The 22,247-nt window shown below is 43.9% G+C and overlaps 1 protein-coding gene across 2 annotated transcripts in view; it reads right to left on the bottom strand.

Annotated features, from left to right (window-relative positions):
- Positions 1-15,683: 15,683 nt before the first annotated feature.
- The window catches only part of RPIA (ribose 5-phosphate isomerase A), a 32,426-nt gene continuing 25,862 nt past the window's right edge, over positions 15,684-22,247 (bottom strand). The window contains exons 8-9 of one of the 2 annotated variants that reach the window (XM_081253853.1): positions 21,926-22,025; positions 15,684-16,618 (exon numbers count right to left, since the gene is read on the bottom strand). In XM_081253853.1, coding sequence (XP_081109979.1) covers positions 16,524-16,618; positions 21,926-22,025 — 195 coding nt within the window. In that variant the 3' untranslated portion in view covers positions 15,684-16,523. The remainder of the gene's footprint in view (positions 16,619-21,925; positions 22,026-22,247) is intronic. The other variant, XM_081253854.1, reaches the window with a different exon arrangement.

Below are 22,247 nucleotides of genomic sequence, written 5' to 3'. Positions count from 1 at the left end.
GCAAAAAAATAAAAAATAAATAAAATTAAATTAAAAAATAAGTAAATAAATAAAACAGTGAGTGGACTGGAATCCAAAGATGTGCTGGAGACCCTCCTTAGCACCACTTTGCTAACAATCTAGAGCAAGCCAGGGGGCCCCAGTTTTCCAGTCTATAGGATGAGCAGGTTGAACTGGGTGTCTGTGAAGTTTCCTTCCACATCTAAGGTGCTATGATTCCTTCATGACAATATGAAGAATTTTTAAAGTCCTTTCTTTGAACATGACTTGCTAAGTATAATATAGAAATAAATACTTTAATATGAAAAAGAGGCTTTGCAGTACTCCTTTTAGCAAGGATTTTTAAAGTTTCAGCAGATGAAAAGGTGTATAATGAGGCACTGCTCTAAGGAAGGTAACTAGCCAAAGAGAAAGTAAGATAACAGCTCCCGCAGAGATGGACTGGGCCCATCATGCAGGTTAACCTATGACCCCCCTGATGTGTGGGCCTTGTACCAGGCCTCCAGAGACCTTTTAGGAGCTTATCACCTAAAGCAGGCCCTCACCCACATGGGTGTCGAGAATATGCCTACAGAGTGCAAGAGCGAAAGTAGGAGACTACCCAGATGATATAAACAATGCCATCAGAAGGAAACAACTTAAATCTAGAAATCCCTGAGTATCCTGGTTTGGGTACCCCATCCAATGAGTCAACATTGGACAAAATTGCCAAGGCAACTGATCTAATCTCCCCTTCATCTCTGCTGGGGATGCAGATTGAGAGATTTCTACCCTCAAATGGCATGTTTTTAATAAGTGGCCTGGGACTTCCCTGATGGCGCAGTGGTTAAAAATCCACCTGCCAATGCAGGCGATGCGGGTTTGATCCCTGGTCCGGGAAGATCCCACCTGCTGTGGAGCAGCTAAGCCCATGTGCCACAACTACTGAGCCTGTGTGCTGCAACCACTGAAGCCTGTGCACCTAGAGCCCGTGCTCCACAACAAGAGAAGCCACCGCAATGAGAAGCCTGTGCTCCGCAACGAAGAGTAGCCCCCACTCACCTCAATTAGAGAAAGCCCACGTGAACCAACAAAGACCCAACGAAGACCCAACGCAGTCAAAAATAAATAAATAAATAAATAAGTAGCCTAAGATGGCAATAAAACCTAGTAAAACCATACTGGATTTGAATACAGACTTTTGTACTTGCCTCTGGTTCTGCTCCTGTTATGCTGACTGAGCCACTTAGTCCAGATAAAATAAGTCCTAGTATAAAATTGAGGCTAAACACACCTTATGTCCTACGCAGTGTTGAATAACGGTCACACAAACAATGTTTAAGAAAACTCCTGGCAAGCTTATTGTACCCAGTCTTCTGAACAACAGCTCTCAGGGACAGGCACAGAATTCATTTCATAAAAAGCAACATGGTGCCACTTCCTGCCCCACCGGCAACGTGAAACAAAACTGTTTTGTTTTGAGTGGTGGGCTCACAGGCATGCTCTCCTTCCTGCCTCCACGCCGGGCACTTACTTTGTCCTGAATAATTACATGGGTGGGAACAATTTCCCTCAACTCCTTTCTGGAGAGACACCTGTGATCATAGTCAGAAAGTCAAAGTCTCCACTTTTTGCTGATAAGGGTTTGTGACCAAAAACTTACAGAATTGGGCTCTCAGAAAAGACCCAATGCCAGACTTGAGGCCTGTAGTTAAGTGGGTTATCTCTGTATTTCTCAGTGAGATAATATCTATACAATTTAGCGTGTGAAGCTTAGACATTCACAGTGAACATACAGGTATTTATGTATGTCTAGGTCTTACTTCACCCTCAAGCCAGTTTTTTTGCTGGCTGTACAGGAGAGGTACAGATGTGTGTAAATAGACTGTAACAATTCTCCTATGGTTGAAAAATGACACTTGTGAAACACTTAATTGGCATTGTAAATTGGTACGACCTTTTGAAAATAAATTTAGTAACACACATCAGAAGCCACTAAAATCTCATTCCCTTTAACTCAAAAATTTCGAGAAGTCTAAAAACCAAACATTAGAAAACTCTTACATGCCCAACAATAGGAGAAGTGGCCAAGGAAATTATGGAAAGCCAACTCAGTGAACTAACATACAGTCATTTGAGAGGAGGCTTCTGAAGTCTGTGCAGCAACATGGAAAACTCAATTAATGAGGCATCTGTAAAGTGTGGAACTCTATATGCCATACAATTAGCTTTATGTAAAAATACATGTGCCTACGAACAAAGGCTGGAAAGAAAACGTGGACAAAATGCTAAAACTGTTATTAAGTCCAAATTTGTGAATTTTCTCCCTCCGAAATGTTTGTTATTAGAATATCATTTTCCAATAAGTAATATTTAGGAACAGGAAAATATTGCCAAGATTGCACAGTGGAAGTCAGAAATAAATCGTTCTGTTTTCAGATTCAAATAGAACCAATACCTCCTGAGCACCAGCTCTGTGCCAGGCCCTGGGCACATCATTCCCCAGCTGTGAAGATCCTGCCCCAGCACCAGGGTAAATAAAGCACTGTTATTTAACCAGACAAACATGAGAGCTTACTGCTTCCTAACAATTTGGACTAAGTGATTTGAAAGGTTAAATTCTACCAGTTACAGAAAATACTTCTCAGAATCTGAAATTATCCTTTATTGTCAAGTGACACGTGAACTATAAAAAATAAGTTCAGTCATTCTGGATTGAGAACTGAAAATACTTTAGGTTTAGACAATTGTCTAAAATAAATTACCAAGGGTATGTTTGGGTGCAGATGCATGCTTTAGTCAATTAAGTTGCTTCTCTAATTTCTCACATCCATTTGTCTAGTTCCATTCTTGAAAGTACTTAAAAAGGCAGAAATAGGTTAATGAAAAACACTAAAGGGCATCAAGTATTTTACTGAAAATTTTTCCATTTGATTGTTAAAAAGGTAATCCATGAACTTGGCAAAACACTCATACAGTACAAAAGAAAAATCATGGGAAATAATTCTCTCTCCACCACTCCATATCCCCCAGACTAATAAATTTTTAATAAAATATTTTAGTTCTCAAGTAGGTTTTTTAATAAAAGTGGACTGAAACCAAAAACTGGAATGTTAGAAAAGACATAACAAGAAGTGAGACCTGGAGGTACATGCTGCATAAACTCTCCTTACAGAGCAAACTAATTTTTGAACTACTTCCAAAACCAATACTTCTGGAATTCTTTTAGAATTTTCCTTACTATAAAAACTCAAGTTATAAAAGTGTTAATTATTTTAATTACAGAAAAGTGTTCAAAAAATAAGTTCTAGAATTCAGTCTCTTATTTGGATAAATATTTGGGGTCATTTACTAATTGCCATTATTTATATCTGGTATACAAAAATGAGATGATCCATTGAGGTTCCTATGGATAGGGGTACGCAGAAAATATATTTTGCCCCATGAAATGAATTTATAATTAATGAGAGTGGAGGGATAAATTAGGAATTTGGGACTAATAGATATACACTACTATATATAAAATAAACAGCAAGGACCTACTGTATACCACAGGGAACTATATTCAATATCTTGTAATAACCTATAATGGAAAAGAATCTGAAAAAAATATATATATGTATGTATAACTGAATCACTGTGCTGTACACCGTAAACACTATAACTCACTATATTTCAATTTTTTAAAAAGGAACAAAAAGAAAAAATTATAATTAATGAGTACTTGCCATAATTAAAAAAAAAATCTACAAGGTTACTTAGAGAAAGATTCCTCTTTTCTCCTCAAAACTTTTAAACATAAATGTAAAAATATTTATGCATACATCTTATATAACAGCAATCAATTTTAGGAAGATGAATGCATTGAGGTGAATTGTATTGTATGTGAATTATATCTCAATAAAAAATAAGAGTGCATTAAATAAAACCCAAGAAAATTGTACTTGAGAGAAAGGAGCTAATCTAAGCCATCAGCCCAGAGGACCCAGCTCTCAGCTCTGCAAAGTACCCCAAGAACTTCTCAGATCAACATTTACAAGGATTATCAGCCTGGATTCATGCTTAATCAGAGACTCAACTTTTCATGCCTAAAATAGTTTACTTTGATGAAACTATGCTTATTTTTCCTAATTAAAATTGCATCTACTAGTAAGGGAAAAGAATTTCAAAAAGAATATATATATATATATCTGAATCACTTTGCTGTACACCTGAGACTAACACACTGCAAATCAACTATACTTCAATTAAAAAAAACAATAAAACTAAAAAAAAAAGAATTGCATGTCACCCTCTTAACACTTACTGATTGTATTTTGCTTATGCAATCTCTTTAATTACATTTCACCAAAGCAATCTTTTCCTTAGAGAAGTTTTAACTCATTTCCCAAAACAGAAAAGCATAAAGTTGTAAAGCATTCTATACTTATTAAGGGAAAGGAAACCACCCAAATGAAAGCACACTCTCTCCGTTGGGGAGTAAGAGAGAGGAGGATGCCTGGAAAAGACACACTATCTGGAATTATATGAAATTATGCTTCCATCTGGACCTCCCTTGGATTTTCCAAGCACACACACCACACACACACACACACACACACAGCCTGGGTGGGACTCCAGGGCCCAGCTCTTACCCCAGAGTTTTTGCACAGGCAGCAGGCTGGCAGCCCTCACTGTGGGAGCCCTAGTGGCAGCCCAGGGCAGCTCCTGATGGGGCTGCAGCTACCTTCATTACCAGAGACCTGTTACATTTTTACAATGTCCACTATTCAGAATTTGACCCCTTCTCCCCCGGGTAAGCTTCCCCACTCCCTAGAGCAATCTCCTGTGACCCCTGGGGACCTGTATATAGGTGTCCAGGGAAGATCATCTGCCTGAAGAGGTCATGGAGTTGCTTCGGGAAGGCAGGAATTCCAGCCCAGCCCAGCCCAGCCTGCACTTCCAGCCATGAGAAAGCTCTGTGTATCCCGGGGAACAGGCAAAGATAAAGGTTAGGTGAACAGAGGTACCTTACTGTCAAGGTACTCATGTTGACCGCCAGAAACAGTCCTCTGGCCACTCAGTGATGCAGCTCGAACTGCTTTTGGCATTTCGCTGGTTAAGCAGCCCAAGCTGGTCTACCAGAATCAGTCACTTTAGGTGAGATAGTTTGAAGAAACAGCAGAAACTGCAAAATATGGAGCCTTGCACACAGCAATTTCAGGTCCATACTCAAGGAAACGCCAAGATGGATTCATACAGCATTTACTGTTATATGACATCTAGGGCTGAGAGTCTAATAACCAGTGACCACTGGCACCTCCAGGGAAGTCCCTTTAGGCCAAGCATAATCAGTACAGTGGGGCTCAAGATTCAATGGACACATGTGCCAAACACCCCAAAGGGACAATGAAAGCCCCTCAAGTTCCAGTGGTGCTTGCCTTGGCTTTCTCATGAATCTTGGCAATAGCTTGTCTAAAATGGAAGGGAGGGGCAGCTCTGAGATGGAGGCCTGAAAGAGACAAATCTCTTGGGGCCAGGCTAGTCGACAGAGCAACCTCTCCCCTAGGGTCCCACTCGGCAAGGGCCGCCGGGAACCCCAGCCTGCCAGCCAGCCTGTGTGCTGGGCTGGCGTGCCCCCTGCTGGCTGCCATGAAGACAGAACATCCAGCGGTGGTAGGAGGACCACTCACTAAAGCCTGGAGCTTAATGAAAGAGACCCAGTATCTAAAACACAGTTGTTTGACTGCATCACATCCATCCTTATGTACGTATTATCTTTGTAAGAATATCTGGCATCGCCCCTGAATATACTCACCATTTTTTTAAGTAATATTGTTTGGGTTCTTTAGAAAATACAAAAAAAACACATGAAAGTAGAAGTCATATATAATTCCATCAGCAAAATAACTATTAATTTTAACATCATTTAATATGCACAATTTTCATCTAGTGGAGATCATGCTCCATCTCCTGTCAGATGCATTTCCTGCCCTTGGCTTCATTGCCAACTGACTTTGGCTGGTTGGCTGATGGGAGGCACTGGCAAAAGCTTAGAGAGTGGGAATTAGGGTTAAAGCAAGGCCTTAGTCCCTCTCTGCTTCGGGGAGGAATTTTCCAGCAGTGGCTACATCTCCTCTGTGGTCCTAGCTTCCACCAAGTGCCCAGTTTCTGGGTTCTGGTAACACCACGTCCTCCAGCCCTGGGAGTGCAGTGGCCTGTGGCTGTCACTCATCTCTGAGTTGCTTTAACGTAAGGATGGATTCTCTGCCCTTCCATCTCCTGGGAAGCATTTCCCATACTGAGTTCCCTTTGTTTGAAATACCTAGAGTGGTTTACTTTTCTGACTAGGTCATGACTGACATATGTCACTCACATCTATAATTTTTGGTTAATTTATCCCTCAATATTATTCCATAAAGTTTTTCTGGTATCTTTCGTTCTTTACAAAACTTTCTTAATGGCTGCATAATATCTCATGACATCACACCTTAACTCATTTGTGTCATTCAAATTTCTAATGTTTGCTAGATTATAACATTGGTATGAACATCTCTGTAAATTTCTATTTACATTTATAAGTATTTGATCAGACTAGATTCCTGGATGCGACTAAAAAGGATTGATTCATTTGAAGATTCTTGGTAAATATTGCCCCAAAATCCCCAGAAAGATTAGACCAGTTTTCAATCCTACCAGAGGTCTAAAGAGAGCTTGTCTCACCTTGCCCTCTGCAACACTGATTACCTTATTTGCTAATTTTATAAGTAAAAAAAAAAGGCATCTGGTGGTTATTGTTTTATCTTAGATGTGTTTTGTTTTTGTTGTTAGTGAGGTAGAACTTTTAAAATTTATTTTATTTTATTTATTTTTGTCTGCATTGCATCTTCGTTGCTGTGTGCAGGCTTTCCCTAGTTGCGGCGAGCGGGGGCTACTCTTCATTGTAGTGTGAGGGCCTCTCACTACGGTGGCTTCTTTTGTTGTGGAGCACAGGCTCTAGGTGTGTGGGCTTCAGTAGTTGTGGCATGCGGGCTCAGTAGTTGTGGCTCACGGGCTCTAGAGCACAGGCTCAGCAGTTGTGGTGCACGGGCTTAGTTGCTCCGTGGCATATGGGATCTTCCAGAACTAGGGCTCAAACCCATGTCCCCTGCATTGGCAGGCGGATTCTTAACCACTGCGCCACCAGGGAAGCCCCAGTGAGAGAACTTTTTTGGGTGTTTATTAGTCATGTGCTTTTCCTCTTTGGTAAATTATCTATTTTACTATTTTACTGTACAGTCCTTACTGATTCTCTTTGATTGGGGTATCAGGCAGAGTTCTTAGATGTAAACAACAGAAGTTGGTTCTGGCTAAATTAGGCAGAAATGGGATTTATTTAAAGAGTATAACACAGCTCCAAAACGGATGGGAAGACTGGAAAATTAGGTTTAGAAAATAGAACCAAGGGTACCTGACACACTGGAAACATGGCCAAGATCTAACCCTAAAATGGTCTGAATAAGATGCTATATTGTTTTTGTTACCCTGAATGTCATTCCTGGCCTTACTGCCACCCACCACTGAATTCTGGATGCCACCAGCAGAAGAGCATTGGGTCTATTTCTCCACCTCTGTGAATCTGGGCTGGCATTTTGACTTGCTTTGAGCAATATAAGTGAGAGACATTGTACAATGTCTGAGAAAGCCTTGTACAATGTCTGAGAAAGCCTTCCACCTTCCACAAAAACACTCCTTCCTGGAATCCAGCCACCAAGCTGTTAGGAAGCCCAAGATGGCCCAGGGAGAGTGAGAGGCCCAGGCAGCTCCCAGACATTCCAGCCTCTGCCAAGTTTCCCCAGCTGAAGCCACATACAACAGCGATGAGCCATCCCCAGCAAGCTCTGCTCAATTTGCAGGACTGTGAGCAAATGAATGGTGGTGGTGGTTTTAAGCTACTACACTTTGAGGTGGTTTACTATGCAATAGATAGCTGGGACACTGCCTTAAGGGTCAAGCCTTGGGCAGGAGCAGCCCACTGATCAAGCCTAAGTCCATGCCCTAACAGCCAGGGAGCAGGAAGAATGGACATTTCAGCTGTGGTAGAAAGGGCAAGACATGCCTCACATCAAGTTCCCACAGTGAGGAATTCCCCAGGTATATATAGGGGGTTCAGATGCTGGAGAAGGGAAAAAAATAAATCTGTTAAACTCAGTACCTGCCTTTTATCTGCCTCTGCATATCTGCCTTTTATATATTGATCTCCCTCTACAGACATTGATGATTGTGTCTCCTTCCCAAGAATCCTATTTCTTACTTCCACGTTATATCTCATCGTGTTTGAGGGGTTCCTAAACAATGGATCATTTTAACGGAAACACTTTGAAGGTAACTGGATTTAGAGAGTGCCAAAGTTCCTGCCCCCAGGGTAACTAGTGACGCTCAGAAAAAGTACCCACATGATAGACCATTTCCTGGCATCTTGCACAACCCAGACTTGTTGTGTCCTGAAACTGTAAAGAAAACATTCTACCAGCCTTTAAAAAAAAAAAAAAAAAAAAAAAAAAGTCTTCAAATAAACTGGGAGGCCCTTCTGAACATTTTCTTTTTTTTTTTTTTTTTTTTTTGCGGTACGCGGGCCTCTCACTGTTGTGGCCTCTCCCGTTGCGGAGCACAGGCTCCGGACGCGCAGGCTCAGCGGCCACGGCTCACAGGCCCAGCCGCTCCGCAGCATGTGGGATCTTCCCGGACCGGGGCATAAACCCGTGTCCCCTGCATCGGCAGGCGGACTCTCAACCACTGCGCCACCAGGGAAGCCCCCTTCTGAACATTTCCTACAGACTCATCACTGATTTCTCCGGCCCAGACTCTGCCTTGTTCATCCCACCCTCCTCCCTGCCGCCAGCAATGACGGATCATACGTCTCCGCTGCCTAAATCCCACTGTCAGGATGAAGACCATAGTCCATTGCTATGGTGAACATGGCCCTTCAGTAAGTGGTTCCTGCCTTCCCTTCTCTCAGCTCCTCCCCAAAACCACCATCACTTGTTGCCCACACACAGCTCCTCGAGTTTACCCGTACCCACCAGGTCCTCACTAACCCTTGCCTTTGCACATTCTGTTCCCCCTCCGTGGAATGCTTCTTTCCACATCACTCTTCCCCCCACCACCACTGCCTACCTGGTGGTCTTTTACTTTTCCTTCAAGAGTCAGCAGCTAGAACAACCACTTTAAAAAGTCACTAAAATATAAACAGTAAAAAAGAAAACAAAACACAGAGGAATTAGAACAGTAGGCTTTAAATTTTATTTAAATCGAAAGAAGGAAGTACAAACAGACAAGGAGATAACAAAAAACATATATTCACACAAAAACTTGTACATCACTGTTCATAGCAGCATTACTCATAAAAAGTGGAAACAACCCAAGTGTCTATCAACTGACGAATAAATAAAATGTGGTATATTCATACAACAGTATTCAGCAATAAAAAAGAATGAAGTATCGATACATGCTGTAAGAATGAACAAGAACTGAAAACGTTGTTAAATAAGACACAATGAGATCATATATTGTATGACTCCATTTATATGAAATTACAGAAGAGGCAAATCTATAGAGACAAGAAGTGAATTCATGGGACTTCCCTGGTGGCGCAGTGGTTAAGAACCCGCCTGCTAATGCAGGGGACGTGGGTTCGAGCCCTGGTCCGGGAAGATTCCACATGCCGCGGAGCAACTAAGCCCGTGCACCACAACTACTGAGCCTGCACTCTAGAACCCACGAGCCACAACTACTGAGCCAGCATGACACAACTACTGAAGCCCACACACCTAGAGTCCGTGTCCTGCAATGGGAGAAGCCACCGCAATGAGAAGCCCACGCACCACAACGAAGAGTAGCCCCCACTCGCCACAACTAGAAAGCCCACACGCAGCAACGAAGACCCAATGCAGCCAAAAATAAATAAATAAAATTTTTTGAAAAAAGAAGTGAATTCATGGTTGCCTGGGACTGGGGGGTGTGGGTGGGAGGCATTGAGGGGATACAGAGTTACTGCTAATGGACAAGGGGTTTCTCTTTGGGTTGATGAAAATGTTCTAGAATTGTAGCGACAGCTACACAACTCTGTGACTATACTACAAACTGAACTGTACACTTTAAGTGGGTGAATTGTAGGGTATGTGAATTATATCTCAATAGAGCTGAAAAAAATTTTTAAAGATACAACTAAATGACCACCTACCCTACGAGGCTTTCCCTGACTTTCCCAAGCAGAACACACACATATACTCACACATCTCGATAATCCTATATGGCACTTCATAGGGGCATCTAAAATTATTGTAACAATGTTTTCTTGCAGCAAATTCCAGAATAAAAGTTGGCAAGCCATTTTAAGAAAAATTTTATTATGGAAAATATCACACATTCAAAAGCAGACAGCAGTGAACCCCATGTACCTATGACTCAGTTCACTGTTTCCCCATCCAATGCACCCCCTAATTATTTTCAGCAAGCTATTTTGCACATCCCGATGCTCTTCATTGTGAGGCCCAAGGAATCTACAAAATATAAGTCCACAGCAGTCTAATGAGAATAAAACATTCAAGTGCTTTATGTGCCAATAACTGCTCTAAGCACTTGGCATGAATTAATTCATTTGATCCTCAAAATTACCCTAAAAGGTAACATTTTTATAGCCATTTTACACTGAGGAAATCAAGGCTTATGAGTGAAATAACTTATCCAAAAGTTAGTAAGTGGAAGAATGGAATTCCAAACCAAGGTTATTATCTTTTTTTTTTTTTTTTTTTTTGTGGTACGCGGGCCTCTCACTGTGTGGCCTCTCTCGTTGCGGAGCACAGGCTCCGGACGCGCAGGCTCAGCGGCCATGGCTCACGGGCCCAGCCGCTCCGCGGCATGTGGGATCTTCCCGGACCGGGGCACGAACCCGTGTCCCCCGCATCAGCAGGCGGACTCTCAACCACTGCGCCACCAGGGAAGCCCCTCCAAGGTTCCTATCTTAATCATACTTACCTCTCTCAGAAAAAACAGTACACCTCAACCAAAATAATCATTTAACTCAGAAGCTGAAGGAATGGTATTCTCTTTCCTGGAGTTAAGGCCACTTATAAGGTCAAAAAAGTCATCTGCTTAATGGGAATTCCCTGGTGGTCCAGTGGGTAGGACTCCACACTCCTAATACAGGAGGCCCGGGTTCGATCCCTGATCGGGGAACTAGATCCCACTTGCATGCCACAATCAGGAGTCAACATGCCGCAACTAAGACCCAGCACAACCCAGATATATAGATAGATAGATAGATAGATAGATAGATAAAGAGATGCAAAAAAAAAAAAAATTGGGACAACTGAGTGGAGCCCCTGGGGAGCCCTCTATTTGACTCAATGCTCTGTGGGCTTTAAAAAAATCTAGGGCCACAGGAGAACCCAGGCTTGCTCCAGGAAATCAAAGGAGGCTTTAAAAAGCCAGAACGAGGACAACACCAGAGATCCACTTGAATTCTAGAACCTTGTTCCCCAATCCTATAGCCACTACTGAGCACTTGACATGTGCCTAGTCCAAAGTGAGATGTACTGAAGTAAAATATACATATTTTGAAGACTTAGTTAAAAAAAAAAGAATGTAAAGTATCAACTATGTGTTAAAATAGTAATATTTTGGATTCGCTGGGTTAAATATTTTATTAAAATTAATTTGTCCTGTTTTGGGTTTTTTTTTTTTTTTTTTTTTTTTTTTTTACCTTTTTAGTGTGGCTACTAGGACATTTAAAATAGCATATGTGGCTCACATTTCCACTGGGCAGTGCTGTTCTTGACCTTACCTGTACTGCCCTGGGTGCCAGCTCCCTGCAGGCTCTCGCCTTGTGAATGCTTCTCACAAGTTCACAAAGAAACAGGAGGCAGCGCCACTGGCACAGGAATGTGGGCCAAGTAGAGCTAAACTGAGATCAGAGCTCTAATCTGAACTGAACTCATCAGAGACTGGAGACTGGCCTAACTCTCCAGCAGGAACAGCTTCTGAAAGAAAATGAGGATGCGTGCAACTCTCCTATTTGCAACTCAGGTTGGAATACCCTTGAACCTGGGAACTCCCTCCAATGTATTTCTGTCATCAGGGAGACATTTGGGGGTCTTACTGCCCATGGGCTGAAGCTGATAGAGATGCAGGCAGCCAGGGCTTCCGTTCCCAGAGAAGCTGCTTCCTCTCCCACCTTGCTGCTGAGCAGAGATGTTCTCAGTGATGGAGTTTCAACACTGAATCAGGCTGCATAATGCACTGTCCACAGAACACTGGGGTGGCCTTTCCAGGGAAGACCTTTCCCTTCCCCTCTGGATTGCACCTTACCACACTGCCCTCACTAACCATTACATTTCCATGCCTCTCAAAGCATCGTGAAAGATGTTTACTTGCAGAGGTCAACTTGGGCACATTTGAATGCGAGGCTATATTGGAGTGTTTTGCTGTCCTGCAATACAAGCTGGTTACTAAAAAAAGCAAAGGCACTGAACCTGTGTTGAAAACATCATCTGATTACTGGGTTAGTGGAGAATGAAGGCTGATGCAATCCTAAATCTGGCTGCATCAGCTGCCAGGTGGGACAGGAAGTGAGCAAACTTCAGGGCACCAATGAAGTCTTTGAAGGCTGGAGTCACATCATAGGGTATCTGTGGCCTGACTCTTCCATCCCAGTGCCCAGGACACAGAAAGTGCTCAGTACCTGTTCACCAAAGGGAAGGGAAGAGTAGCTCATAGAACACTCAGGTCTCCAGACCCTGGGGTCAGAAGATCCTGAGAAAGAGAAATGCAGCCCCTGACAGCTGGGAACTGGCCAGGCTCTATAGCCCAGTCTTGGTGTTGCTAAGAGCTGGCCTGGCACCCCACAGTAAGGCTGTTGTGTTCTCCTGTGCATCATAAATAATATCACAGAACAACATCAGACAAAGCCACTCCGACTGTGAGGACAAACATGAGATGACTCCATAATCATTTCGTGTCTCCATATGAGACAAAACATGACCATCCAAACCAGAAATAGGACCAGACATCCCCCTCTCCTTGCTATTTGTGTGACTGCTGCTTCTTTACCAATCTCAGCTTTAGCCTCGCTCCGTTCTTCTTACCGTCGCAGTGAAAATTAACATGCCCGATCACAGAATTCTCCTGCTGCTTTTTTTTTTTTTTTTTTGCGGTACGCGGGCCTCTCACTGCTGTGGCCTCTCCCGTTGCGGAGCACAGGCTCTGGACGCGCAGGCTCAGAGGCCATGGCTCACAGGCCCAGCCGCTCCGCGACATGTGGGATCTTCCCAGACCGGGTCACGAACCCGCGTGCCCTGCCATCGGCAGGCGGACTCTCAACCACTGCGCCACCAGGGAAGCCCTCTCCTGCTTCTTGATGACATCCAATCCAGTACAAAGCCCTCCCCCAAAGCCCCAGGCATAAGCCTAAATCCTCTAAGTCCTAACACCGTTGGACAAAGACTCCCCATGGCATGCAACTTCCCTCACTCAGTGGGTCAATAAAACCAAGTTTGTCTAACTACATGTTCTGAAGAGTCTTTGGCTACAGGGAACTAACAACCCTTAGCCATAAACATCCTTCCCAGGCTAGCAGTGCCTATGGTTGCCACTGTGTGTATATCTTGGAAAGGGGAGAAAGGAAACAAGCACGGGAGGAGAGAAAATCAGTGGTGGCGTTAAGGACCAACTCCTACAAGGGCCTTCCCACAGCCAACCCTAGGTTGTACAATGTCCTACTCCTTTCTCCCATTAAAAGAAAGCTCATTAGAGAACAGAAATTTATTAATATTATAGGATTACCCACGAGTCTATACACATACAGACATACACAATAAACCATTCACTAACTTCAGTACTTTAACAAATTACAAATTACTTGTGATTCAAGTTACAGATGATGGATACAACAATTAAGAACGCCAACCCTTCACCAGAGTCCTACAACCACCTGGAATTATGAGCCAGAAAAGTCTGGCCTGCTTTCCAGTGTACGACCTGAACAAGTTACGTAAACTGAGCCCGTTTCCCACTCCGCAAATGAAAAGAACAGACACCACCAAGTTGCTGTGAGATAACAGGCCAAAGGCCCAGGCCAGCACCTGCACACAGTGAGTGAGGACAGGTAGGGCTCTGTCACCAGTCACCTGCTAACTTTTCCTACCTCGTGGCCCCTCCTCCTTACTGAGCTCACAATTCCTCTGTCAATCTGTCTCGCCCAAAAGGCTGGAAGCATCTGGAGCACAGGAGGTGTCTCGTCTCTGTCCCCACCCTCCCCCGACCCCGGCCCCCAACTATTCCCCAGTAAGAACTGGCACGTGATGGGGACTTGTTGATTGAAAAACACTTGATGATTGAGGAGTATCAAAACTCGATGAGCTCTAACTGAAACCAAAGTAGAATCGATCTGATTCAAATCCAAGGATTATTTTTCCCCTTTGACGTCTCCCAGCAAGGTGGCAGCTTAACTTGGTTATAAACCTTTCCCAAACACCAGACTTGCAGCTTGCCTTGTGCCCCTCCAACCAATCCCAAGCCTGCAAATTGTGTCCATCCAACAAGATCACATTTACTAACAATTTTATTGAAGAAACTTTAATCAAAATTGACCTCTAGAACAAACTGCTGTATGCGTACCTGAAGCACAGCAGGTGTTTTTTTCTTCTTCAAGAGAAGAAAAACCTCACATTCACACTTAAGGGAACTGCAGTTGGGTCACAGGTGTGAAGGCGTATGAAACCCTCTGAGGATTTACATGTGCTGTGGAGCATACAGGCGTTTTTCAGAAGCCCAGTTTAACTTTGTTTATCTTTATCCCTGAATTTAATCCGAGAGCTTTAAAGGATCATTCCAAAAATCCGTTCTATCAAGTTTTCTCAGCTACGACCTAGTGCCCATTTTGTGCAAAAGTTATCTATCATCCAGACCAAAATAGTCTTGGAGAAAAATAAAGCACTCCGGACAACAGGTTTCCTAACAATGTATAAGGTGACTGTTTTTAAAGATCACCTTAAGAGCAAAGAAGAGAAGGAATTCAGCAAAGGAAGCCTCGTCAGTGCTCAGTCCTGACTGATTGACTTTTATTCTGCAACTTGATTTAGCAGGAATTCCAGCGCCATTAAGTTCGGCAGCTATAATCCAAGCTTCAGAACAGAGGCCAAGGCGAGTGAAATGACTGTCTAAGGATCGTGCGAAGTCAGCACGTGGCCGGGGTGGGTCAGGGCTCTCAGCACAAACACCTTTGCAACAGGATGGATTCCTGAGTCCCATCTAGAATCATCACTGAGCTGATCACAGCCTTTCCGTTCCCATCTGAGGCTTTCTGGACGGTTCACTGCTCGTCAGGCACACTGTGAAGATTACAGACCGGGACAATACAGAGAAAAGTCAGGTTACCCATTTTACTGCTTGTCAGCTTCCATGATCAAAAGTCTGACTGGTGTGAAACTTGGGGATAATTTGTGACTTTTGTTCAGCTGTGTTATCCTCTATTAATAAAGAAAACGAATGTCTTATTTGACAGAGGTCTCTAGAATAAAACTGACATCAAGCTCTCTCAGAAATAAAGGTAATATTTGTCTACTCTTTGGCTCAAGATTTCTTGAGTGAATTCTACCCCTTATCAAAGATCCAATGTGAACTGGTGAGCAAAACTGATTCCTATTTTACTGCAAAACTGACAAAAATTCTATAGTAAAGACAAACAGTCAAAATGGCACCATACTGTTTTATTTCAACCTTCAAACAATATAAAGAGGTAACAACTTCTGATGCCGAACCATGCAAATAACAATAAAGGAACAAAAAAAAATATTAACGACGAAAAGACAATCATTTAAAGGTGTTTCACAGCAGTGCTTTGGCAGTACGGGCAAGTACTTCCAGCCAATGGATTCCAACAAGCGGGGTCTGAATGAACCCCCTGTTCTCAGCAGAAGAGCCCCCATATTTCCCCCCTGGTGGTCTACATACTCTGAGTCACACACACCACACCCCTACACTCGCCGGACTTGTCATTCACATCTTACAACACGTAACTACACATTGTGCATCTACACAACAAAAACTAAAAATAAAACAGTGTGGTAGAAAAGTAAACAAACTCCAGTGTTTCCAGTAAGGCATCAGGGAATCGCTGCTGGCCGGGCCCTTCATCTCACCAGTTTAAAGAAAAGTTTGATTTACACTTCTCAGCAAACCCAATATTCAGAGGCTTCACCATAACCAGCAGGCTCAAGTTAAAAGTTTAAAAGACAGTCCTCCTTTGTTTTGGTAAATGTTTCATATAAAACATGAAATCAAGTTCTACTTTATAAAAAAACAATGGAGTATTTTTAATAGTAAAAATATATATGTTTATACTTCTCTTTTTAAAAAGACATTTAATAACAATACTTCAGAAGACCAGATTTAACCCTCAACCCCACTCCCTGCCAAGTGTCCACCTGGCACAGATACATTAAGGCAAAGGCTCCTGGAGAGGCATGTCCGCCTCGGCGGCGGGCTGGGGACACAAGGGGAACACACTCCGCTCCTGCAGGGCCAGTTTAGAAAGGCTTCTCCCTCATGTTCACCGAGCCATCCTGCATCCCGAAGTAGACTCTCTCCGCCATGTTGATGAACAGGCCCGTGTCCACCACGCCTGCAGGACGAAGGATGGGAGGGAGCATTAAGTTTCAGGTTCCCGAGGCAAGAAGAAAACCAGGATCACAGGGCAGGGTCCGTAGGAGCAACTACCATGAACAGCACTGGACAAAGAAATGACAAGTCTAGGGCTTCCCTGGTGGCGCAGTGGTTGAGAGTCCACCTGCCGATGCAGGGGACGCGGGTTTGTGCCCCGGTCCGGGAAGATCCCACATGCCGCGGAGCGGCTGGGCCCGTGAGCCACGGCCGCTGAGCCTGCGCGTCCGGAGCCTGTGCTCCGCAACGGGAGAGGCCACAACAGGGAGAGGCCCGCATACCACCAAAAAAAAAAAAAAAAAAGAAAGAAATGACAAGTCTAAAGCCCTCCCTCCCTCATGACAATGAAAAGAGATTCTGATTACTTTTATTTCTACTTGCAATCCCTTCTCCCCTGCAATCTTGGCTTTCCCTCTATACTCAGATGTGCAAAGCTTTTCCTGGCCTTCGGGCCTCTGCTCACACTGTTGCCTTAGTCTGGACTGGTCATCTTTCCAGAGAGGCCCCCAGGACTACTCGAAGTACCCCCACTTCCAGTTATCCTCAATCACACTATCAGCCTTAAAAGTTTCTCCCACAAAGGGCTGGAACATACATGCAATGCATACACCACACCAAAATACATAAACTCTCCAAATCAATAAGACGACAGACAACCTAGTAGAAAAATGGGCAGAAGACTTAAAGAGGGACTCCCCTGGTGGCGCAGTGGTTAAGAATCCGCCTGCCAATGCAGGGGACATGGGTTTGAGCCCTGGTCCGGGAAGATCCCACATGCCGCGGAGCAAAACTAATAAGCCCGAGCACCTAAGAGCCCGTGCTCTGCAACAAGAGAAGCCCACGCACCACAATGAAGAGTAGCCCCCGCTCGCCGCAACTTAGAGAAAGCCCGTGTGCAGCAACGAAGACCCAACACAGCCAAAAATAAATAGAAAATTTATTTATTTATTTTAAAAAAAAGACTTAAAGAGGTACTTCACAAAAAAGTTTATCCAAAATGGCCAAAAAACATAGAAAATGGTGCTCAAACTAGTCAAAAGAGAATGCAAATTAAAACAAGACACCACAACACACTCACCAGAATGAGTATAATGAAATTTGACTAGAATGCAAAGACACTCCCACACACTAACAGTAGGAGTAAACTGGCAAAACTACGTTGGAAGATGTTTGTCGGTACATCTTCTAAAGCTGAACGTATTCATACCTGATGATCCAGCAATTCTACTCTTTGGTATATAAGGTATATATTAGGTATATATATGGCCCTCAAAAGACACGTATGAGAACGTTCACAGCAGCACTTTTACTAATAGCTAAAAACTAGAACCACCCAAATGCCCATAAGAGTAGAATGGATATACAAACTTTTTTTCACACACATAAATACGATGGTATACTATTCAGTAGTGAAAATTAACTACAACTGTAAGCAACCTTCACTGAAAATATTTACGTATATACACATACTATAGTGAGATAAGACACAACTCCCCTATATGCAACCTTCAAGTTGCGAACTTTCAAAGATGTGAACGTGTGTTCGCATGTCCAATCACATAAGTTAGTTCACATGTCTGGCATACATTGCTACGTCCGTGTATCCTCTATAAGTGGTTGTGCTTTTGTGTACTTTACTGTACAGTACTGCATAGGGTACAGTAGTATACTAGCTTTGTTTCAAGCCCAGGATGTCTGGAAGCAAGCGTAAAAGCAGCAGTGATGTAGCTGGTACTACTGTACTTTTCAAGGTACCGCACTGTAAGATGTTTTCTTGATTTTTTATTTGCTTTTTATGTATTATTTGTGTGAAAAGTATTATAAACCTATTACAGTACAGTACTATATAGCCGATTGTGTTAGTTGGGTACCTAGGCTAACTTTGTTGGACTTATGAACAAATCGGACTTACAAATGCGCTCTTGGAACAGAACTCGTCCATATGCAGGGGACTTAATATACTGTTCAACTATCGAAAAAAAAAGTTTGGGAATTCCCTGAGGTCCAATGGTTAGGACTCCGAGCTCTCACTGCTGAGGGTGCAGGTTTGATCCCCGGTCAGGGAATTAAGATCCTGCATGCCACACAGCACAACCAAAAACAAATAAATAAAATTAAAATTTAAAAAAAGTTTGATGGACCCAGTGTATAGGGGAAGCAGCACCTGCATACATTGTTGGCAGAAGGGTAAACTGGTGCCATCCATGGAGGGCAATTCTGCACCAATAGCAAAATCAGATACACTTTTTCTTTGATCTGGTAATTCCCTTCTGAAAAAAAAAAAAAACTGGAAACAAACATCTGCTAGTGGGGACCTGGTTAAATAAATTATGTGATAGCCGCAAAATGGAATGCCATGCAATTATTTTTTTTAAAAACTGAGGAAGCCCTTTTGTGAACCATTACATGATCATCTTCGAGATGGGAAAAAGTAGGAAGCAAACCACGTGTCTAGTGTGCTGTAAAAGGAGACGGGGCGGGGCTGATTTGCGTTTACGAAAGATCAACTCAAGAAGGACACACAACTTTGGCAGCACTGGCTGCCTCCAGACAGGGGGAAGGGCAAAGGGATAGAAGATAGAGACTTTTCACTGTTTACTTTCGTAATTTTGAACTACATATATTCAAAAGGATAAACAAAATTAAAATTTTTAAAGACAGCCCCCAATACATAAACAAATAAAATCATCTACCGGCAATAAAAAGCCATCAGGTAGAGAAAGGAGCTGCTGAAACACAGAGGTCCCCAGCACCACGCTGGGCCGCCACGACTGGGGCCTCCCAAAGACATGCCAAGTGGCTACTCAAGACCCATCCTTTTCAAAAATTCTGTAATACAAGGTGACAGCCTGATCCAAGAGAAAGCCAAACTGGCTCCCGAAAAGACTTCAAAGAAAGAGCAGAGATGCGTGGCAGCAATCTAAGGTCTGATCTTAGAGCAACCTCTCTTCAGATCACTGAGATGCTAGGAGCGACTGACCCATTCCTACCCCCACCCTCCCAATTAGTGGAAAGGGCAGAGGTGGCTCAGTGTGAACACGGGGGCAAGAACCTCTGCTCTGCGTGCAAACAATGGAACATCCAAGGGCGTGACCAGCCATGGACCAGGTTAACTGTCCTTCAAGTGTCCTCACATAAAGGAACGTACATGGGACAAGGGCAGGGTGACAGGATAGACAGGGAAACTTGCCCTCTTTTCCTCCCTTGATCATGGTCCAGCAGCAAGTATCTTAAGAGACCAAAGGGGAAGAGAAAAGAGAATGAGAAAGAGAACAAACCTCACTGATGATGATCCTGGTGGCACTGCACTAAATAATTTAACATCTAGCCTCTCTTTTTTCGTTTTCTTCATTTTAAGTTCCTAATGAAACTCTGAACTTCTCTAGGATGTAGCGTCTACTTACTAAGGTGGAGAGCGAAGCGTGGGAGAAATCTGCTCACCAAGGAGATCTCAGTGTCTCAATACACCAAGAAAGGTCTGAACAGGTGCAACAGAGCTACCTAGTGGACACTGCAAGAAATCCACCTACAGAGGAACAGCGCCAGCAAGGGTGAGCGGTTTCCTGTGCCGTCCCTGGGTTTGTCTGTATTCTCATTAGGGGCTAATTCTCCCATGTTACTAACGGTGACCTCTGTGGCTTCTCTTCCTCTTGCCTTCTTGGCTCTTTAGTTCTTCCACTAAAAGGTTAACACTAAGTAAGGGAATACGCATAATTCAACCCATCTTCTTTACATAGTAAATCTGGAAAAAGACTATCAATAGAAGACTAAAATAGTGGACTAAAGTAAGGTTGGAGAATTAGCTCTTTATTACAGGTCTATATATTTTTCATTTTATATATTTATATGTATTTCATTCCCAAATAGCATGGGTAAATCGGAATGTAATCTAGCAACTTAATTAATGATGAAGACAGTATACTTCCTTCCTAGGGATGTACTCATTCAACAAATATTCCCATGTGTGCTGAGCACCATTTTGACTCATTTACTCCTCCCAACAATCCTATGAGGTAGGTACTAACAGCAGCCTCTTTTACAGAGGAAGAAACTGAGGCGCAGAGATTTAACTGACTGCACAAAGGTCATACTGATAGAGCAGGCCTGGGTTTAGATCCTTACCCAGGATGTCCGCTCCAGAATCCACCCCTAGCCACTACAATCTACTAAACTGACTTCATCTGCCCCATTAGCTTGCTCTGGCCCAAGAATACTTCATGTCATAGAATAGTCCCCGATGGAATCTTAGTCGCTCGATATCCTAAGACTGATATCTCTCACATCTGCCTCCTCTTTTTAATCCCCTCGTACGAGCCCTCAGTACCACCTCTGGCCTGGACTCGTAACTCACCTCGACACGGCCCACCCAGCCTTCACCCAGGGCCCAGATCCCTGGCACGAGGTGGACTGGAGACACCCCACTGCTCCCAATGTCCATGTCACACAACCCCCTCCTGAGCTGGCTCTCGACGAAGGAAGGGCTAAGAGTTCAGGGTCTAGAGGCAGACAACCCAGGCTCCCACTTCGGGGCTGCAGCCCTTGAGCAAATCACGTACCCTTCCTCGATCCGTGTCTTCCTCTGTAACTATCTCATGAAATTGGGGGATCAAACGAGACGCTTCTCAACACGTAGCACAGCGTCTGGATCATCTACACTGAGGCACAGGCCCAAAGTCACCTCTCCTGCGTGAACCTCCCCACGCTTCGCAGAAGCAGCAGCTCTAGGCTCTCGGTATTGCACATTCCATCTTATTTGTAGGCACAGCTTCTAGGCAGCCCCCCACAGCTTTCCCCAGGTTCACGTCAACTCTCCCCGAGGCAGAGCCCACGTTCTAGTGACAGGAGAACTCCCTGTCACACGTGTCACAGCGCCCTGCCTGTGGCAGGAACCTAACGTGTGGGTGACCTGAGTCATTCTCCCCCAGAGAACATGCCAAAATCCAACAGGCTGCAGTCAAGCTCCTGAAAGGAAAGGCTCTTCGCAGAGAGGGTGGGCTTATTTCAAGGCAGGCCCCATCTGACACCCCGTCAGCTCCAGGCCTACCCCAACTGAATGGGTTGTGAAATGCCAACCTACGAAGCTGCTAGGTGAGCAATAACTCTTCTCGGAAGGAAAAGGCAAAGGCGTGAAGTTAGGAATTCCAAACACAGCATGAAGGAAATTCGTTCCAACCAAGTCTTGCAAAGCCCACATCCATCCACAGCCAGAGGCAGGGGACAGCTACGAAGGGCATGGGCGCCTGTGCTCAGTGAACGCCAGGCCCATTACCTGGGATCATTTTGATAGTTGTGTTCACTTCACTCCATTTGTGGACCCGGTCAAACTTCCAGTCCAGGATAAAATTCCCATTATCCGTCACCACAGGACCCTAGAAGATAATGCCCCACACTTACAGAGGCCATGCAGATACAGGCAGGCAGAGGAGAGCAGGAGAGTGGAGGTGATAACCAAAGACAAGTATCTTAATGAACCCGCTCCAACCAGTACCCCTGCCTCGTGCTTTCTAGGAGGCAGGAACTTGGGAGTCAGAACTGGAGTCTTGAAGCCATCCAGGCATAGATCTCACAGGAGCCATTAACCTCTGTGAGCC

This window comes from Mesoplodon bidens (assembly GCF_964165515.1).
Source record: "Mesoplodon bidens genome assembly, chromosome: 14".
In the NCBI taxonomy this organism is placed as follows: domain Eukaryota; kingdom Metazoa; phylum Chordata; class Mammalia; order Artiodactyla; family Ziphiidae; genus Mesoplodon; species Mesoplodon bidens.
Note: the sequence above shows the minus strand (reverse complement) of the source record. Positions and strands in the feature narration are given on the sequence as shown.